Here is a 6,000-nt window from a genome sequence, read left to right on the forward strand (position 1 = left end):
AGGTTTTGACCTAAAGTAACTCACTGCTGGGCAAACTGCTTATGTTTAAAATGAATACTCTCCCTAGAACACTGTATTCTATCGAGATGCGTCTGGTTCATGATGCATGAATATTTGAAGAACTCAGTTGGCAGATTACCAATATCTAAGGAAGGGAAAATTACCTTGAATGGCTTTAAGTGACAAACAGCAGGAGCAGCAACTTGTCAAGTTGTCAGTTCCAGTATTTCCCAGCGCAGATCTGCTTCATGCAAGCGTAGTTTATCTGCCACGATAGTGACCTGTGTTATAAAATTCAGATCTGTGCAGTTGGGAGTCAGGTTAAAATTTAACACTAGCTGGCCGGGTTTCCCAGGGTTTGGAAAACTCAGCAGCAGAGTTGAGGTGGGAGCAGTTGGATCAGGCAGGCGACTGCTTTTCACAGCAATGCATCTGGTGCAGGCGCAGCAGGAATGCTGACAGCAGCCCCTCAAGCGAACCATCTGCGGGTCGCAAGCCCTCCTTGCTGTCGTGATCAGATGAGCCCCAGGGCAGCACGGTAGCACAGTGGTGAGCACTGCTGCCTCACAGCGCCAGGGACCCAGGTTCGATTCCTGGCTTGGGTCACTGTCTATGCGGAGTTTGCATGTCCTCTCAGTGTCTGCGTGGGTTTCTTCCAGTGTTCTGGTTTCCTCCCACAATTTGAAAGGCATGCTGGTTAGGTGCATTGGCCATGCTAAGTTCTCCCCCCGGTGAGAACAGGCGCCGGAGTGTGGCGGCTAGGGGATTTTCACAGTAACTTCACTGCAGTGTTAATGTAAGCCTTACTTGTGACACTAATAAATAAAACCTTTCCCCAACTCCCAACTAATGTCAGTTACATGAGGTGGAAGAATGGAAGTTGAGTGGACAATTGTTTACTGGGAATGAAGACAAGGAAACAGGAGGAGGCTTATGAACAAATTGGGCTCAGACGGGGCATGAGGAGAGATAAAATAAAAAATTAGTGAGGAAGACACAGGTTCAGAGAGAAGGCAAAAGGCTAAAGGGAACCTGATTGGAAGTTTTGCTTAGTGGGCAAGAGGAAGGATATGGGGTTAAACAGAAGGTGGAAGCATGTAATTTTCCTTAAGAATGAGAATAGCTTTTATTTATTCCTCTGGCAAGCCTGTTTTTAAAGAAAGCAGATGCAAACTCATAGAAGCCTCTATATTTGGACCAGTTATCAATAATATTTAGCCCCTGGTTTATATGTTTTAGAATATATTTTTTAGTCTTAGGAATGTAGCTCTTGAGTTGAAGGTTTAATGTAGATAAATCATAGAATCCCTACAGTGCAGAAGGGGACCATTCGGCCCATCAAGTCTGCACCAATTCTCCAGCAGAGGGTCCGAACGAGGCCCTCTCCCCCTCCCTATCCCTGTAACACCACACATCTACCATGGTTAATCCATCTAACCTACGCATCCTGGGACACTAAGGGGCAATTTAGCGTGGCCAATCGATCTACCCTGCACATCTTTGGACTGTGGGAGAAAACCGGAGCACCCGGAGGAAACCCACGCAGACACAGGGAGAACGTGCAAACACCACACAGAACACCCGAGGCCGGAATCAAACCCAGATCCCTGGTGCTGTGAGGCAGCAGTGCCAACAACTGTGCTACCGTGCTGCCCGTTGGCGCATAGGAATACAGGACCTAAGAGCAGGAGCCATTCAGCCCTCACTCCACTATTCAATAAGATCTGATTGTGGTCTCATTTCCAAATCCCTCAGGTTTCTGCTACCTGCTTCAATAAGATCTCCTCTCGTTATTCAAAATGGGATGTCCAATGGCGCGCTGGGCAGTCTGCAGTCGGCTTCCCCGCGTACTTAGGTTCACCCCCACCCCCCTACCACCCCCCACCAGCGCAAATCTCCCAGCTATCAGAAAAACTGAGTGTGAGAAGACCGCAGTGACAAACTCACCCAAAAAACTGGTGTGGAACACTCCCATTTTCAGATTTTTTGACACACGAGGTGGGCAGTGCCAATGTGCCCGGTGGGCTTTGCTGAGGTGCCAGGCTGGCACTGCCCAAGGAGCAAGCCCCTTGTCCTTGACCTCCCCGGCGGCCTCAATTGCCTCCGGTTCTACCGGTGAGGGCAGCACGACTGTTCCCTGTTCATGGGGGCAGGTGTTTTCCTCGCTGGATTGAAGTAATTTATTTAGCCTCTCGCCGGGAATCCGGTGTCAGTAATATCGCAAGAGCTGAAAAATCGGCATGATCCTGATTTCTCGGCTCTTGCGTGATTTTACCAGCTCACTCCGCTCATCGATGGACGCGGCGAACCGGTAAAATCGCAGCCAGGGAGCACAATCTTACCACCCCGTCACGCCCGTTGATCAGCATGGCAAGGTGGGAAATTAGCGTGTGATATTAAAATAATTCACAACTGGCACCAAATGCTTTACTATCTTCCCAGCCTCTTCTTACTGGCATGAACCATGAATTTGGGCGTGAAGCTAATTAGCATGCATTTGAATGGATTACAATATCATTAGCGAAGTCAGCACGTACACTTCCCTTCTCCTGGATGGTTCCCACCTCTCTGGCAAGACGTGATGCCGGCACAAATCCCTACTGTTCTATAAACTGTGGGTCAGGCACAGCAGCGACGAAGGGGAGTGAGGGGGTGAGTACCACCAAGCAGCAACCTCCGGGGTGCAAGGGGAAGGGGGGAGGGTTCTCAGCCTCTGCCATGGTGCAGGTTGGGATGGGGGTCTTGCATGGGTACAGGGGTTTGGCAGGGCTCGTGCCAGTCTGGGGGGTGCTCAAGTCAGATGTCACCCTTTGGGTTGGGGCTTGTGTTCCGTGCATTCCCCCTGGCCACTGTGAGTCCTGCCTCCTTTTACATGAGGAAACCAACCCCACAAATGGTTACCCTGCCATTTGTCTGCTGTAGAGATGCCGGCGTTGGACTGGGGTGAACACAGTAAGAAGTCTCACAACACCCTGGTGTTGTGAGACTTCTTACTGTGTTCATCCCAGTCCAACGCCGGCATCTCCACATCATGACTACCATCGACACCGCAAACTGCCGGCTCCAAGTGGACAGGATCTCCAAGAAGATCGCGCATATCGACACAGACATCAAGTTTCTATAACCTGGTGTTGTGAGACTTCTTAATTTGTCTGCTGGACATGCTCTATGGCCTACTGCTGACATTCCATCCCAAGGCCCACTAACAGTGACAGGAACCAAGTTTGGCAGCTGTTACCCCACTCACAGGTGTTAACACAGTTCCTCACACTGCCTGGACTCTGCAGCATGCCCTATGATGATAATCTGTCACATGAAAGGCATGAGGGAGCTTCTCGGCCATCTGTCTGAACTGCATGCCATTCCTGGACGTCACTGCACTAAATGTGCACATTGATGCACCCATGTCTATGCTGCAAGGGTGTCCAGTGGGAACCCCCCCTTGGAGACCCCTCCCCCCTTATGCTCCCCGTGCCCACCATGGCCAAGATTTGGGAATGGTCAGCAGCCCATTGAGGTGGCACATGGCACCGGGAATGGTGTCAGACGGACAGCATCCAGGCCAATGGACCTGACAATGATTCTCATGGCTGCTGAAGAGGAGGAGGGAGAGGTCCGCCCACTGCAAGGCCAGATGCAGCAGGAGGGCAGGGGACTGCTGACCAGGGCCAGGACACGGCTGCCCATGGGCTCGAGAGGGGGCCCAGAGGACAGCGTAGATGGAGGCCCAGGGTGTACAGGACCCGCATGTCCTCCGATGGGCTGCCGGATGCTGTGTATCGCTGCAGGCTGTGTCTCAACAAGGAGACAGTGCGGCACCTTTGTCAGGTCGTCGGGGACCTGGCACCTCGTGGGACAAGAGGACACCCGCTCCCATTGGCAGTGAAGGTCACGATGGTCCTCAACTTCTTTACCACCGGGTCCTTTCAGACCTTCAGCGGAGAACTGTGCGGCATCTGGCAGCTCTCCATGCACAAGTGTATCCATATACCTTCCCTGGTATTGAAACTGATATTGGCTTGGCGGTTTTCACTCCATGGAAAACCAATCTGGAGCTAAGGGACTTGCAAGTTATTCCAAATAGCATAATTTCTAGGGCTCACATGACTCCAGCTGGGCTCTTAGGCTCCATCATGGACAGAACTAAACTCCCACATTCAATCCCCTGCACATTAATATTCCAACAATCAGAACACATAATTAGATTTGCTGCAATGTCCTCAACTAGGATAGAATCTGCCTTCATTCTGCAACCATTGTATTTTACAATACAGGATCTCCAACGGCACTGCAACGCTTGCTGTAAGGATTGAAAGAACTTTTGACGACCAACTCATGTCAGTCTATACTGACTAAGGGGACAGAAGGTGAAACTGTGCTCATTGCAAGTTTGTTTGGGTTAGATCCAATGAAAACATTTCCAAAGACAGAAAGGCAAATATTTGGGCCACCGCACTCCGAACGTGTGAATACATTGTGGTGAGGCAGTCGCACACATGGAATACTCTTGGAAGGGCACATTAGTTTGTGTAGTTCTGATATCAGAAGCTGAATCATAATCTTACTGATGAGCTTTGGTCATGACTGCAGAGGTTACATTGTTAGGTTCTATTTACACACTGCCAGATTTTGCTTTGAATAGCCTGTTGATTGTGGAAGTTGTCTCCAACTCTCCGGTGAAACCAACACAACGGGATTAAAAAATGCAACTCAGCAAACAGTCCATTCGGTCCTCAACCCCTCCCTCCACTGAATACCACAATACAGGATATCAATGCGAAGCAATGAACAAGGATGTGCGGTTAAAAAAAAAACCAAATTGAATATTGATCAATCACCTCTGGTATTGAAACTGATATTGGCTTTGCGGTTTAGTGCGAATCAGAAGCGATGAAAGCTCAGGAATAGCGCTGCATGTTGATTGCACAACCCCTCTTAAAAAGGGCCGCATTGTAAAAGCTAGAACTAATAATAAAAAAACACACAAGACAAATCTGACATGTTAAACCGCCAGTGTGGGGCTGGGTTAGGATCAATAATGGCACACTGAGTGTTTGTATACAATGCAGCGGCTGGGGAGTTTGCTGGTCGCTATTTTTAAGAGTGAGGTCTATATAAACACAGCTCGCCCAGAGCAGACTGGGGGGTGGGGGGGGAAAGGATGAAAAACACAATCCAGCTGAAATGTTAAAGCAGCAAGATGCTGGATCCATCCGCACAGCAGCAGCTTCTGGCCAAATTCCACCCTCTCCAAGCACAGGAGGAATTTGACAGCTCGGAGCTTAATCTCAGCCTTCATAATAAACCCTCTGTTTGTAAATTCAATACTGGCAAAGCCATGGAATTAACAGATATTCCCACTGCACTTCCTTCCACATCTCGTCTTCACCTCATTTCGCTGGGGCCGTTTGCAGTTTTGTTTTTAACCTAATGTGGGTTTTTTTTTTATAGCCAAGCGGGTTGAGTCAAGTTGAGACTGACCTGAGATGCCGCCGCCGATGATAATCACATCACATTTTTCGCTTATCATGTTGCCGCCAGCTCTCAAGCTCCGTCCCTTCTGCCAGCACTCAACCGAGTAGCGGGCGGCGGCAGCGGCCGCGCTGGGTTATAAACCCCAGGGAGGTCCCCACCGTGCAGCTCCGCCTCTGAGATCACTTGCGGCCCCCACCGCGCAGCTCCGCCTCTGGGATGATTCCCTGTGGTCTCAGCGTGCAGCTCCGCCTCGGGGATCGTCACTCTGACCCGAGCGCGCAGCTCCGTCTCTGACCTTTGTGCTGTTTGTTGCTGAGGTTCGCCCCAACACGTCGCTTAGCTTAGAACCATAGAATCCCTACAGTGCAGAAGGAGGCCATTTGGCCCATCAAGGCTGCACTGACAACAATCCCTCCCAGGCTCTATCCCCACAACCTCATGTATTTACCCTGCTAATCCCCCTGACACCAAGGGTGGGATTTTACGGGATCATTCAAGCAAGACCAGAAATTCCCACCCGAGTTC

General features: G+C 50.1%; 1 protein-coding gene across 1 annotated transcript in view; it reads right to left on the reverse strand.

Annotated features, from left to right (window-relative positions):
* Positions 1-5,642, reverse strand: part of mao (monoamine oxidase) — a 155,252-nt gene extending 149,610 nt beyond the window's left edge. Inside the window, exon 1 of the mRNA XM_078232614.1 lies at positions 5,482-5,642. Within this exon, the coding sequence (XP_078088740.1) occupies positions 5,482-5,530 (49 nt within the window). The 5' untranslated portion in view covers positions 5,531-5,642. The remainder of the gene's footprint in view (positions 1-5,481) is intronic.
* Positions 5,643-6,000: the final 358 nt, after the last annotated feature.

The sequence above is a fragment of the Mustelus asterias genome, chromosome 17 (genome assembly GCF_964213995.1).
Source record: "Mustelus asterias chromosome 17, sMusAst1.hap1.1, whole genome shotgun sequence".
Taxonomy (NCBI): Eukaryota; Metazoa; Chordata; class Chondrichthyes; order Carcharhiniformes; family Triakidae; genus Mustelus; species Mustelus asterias.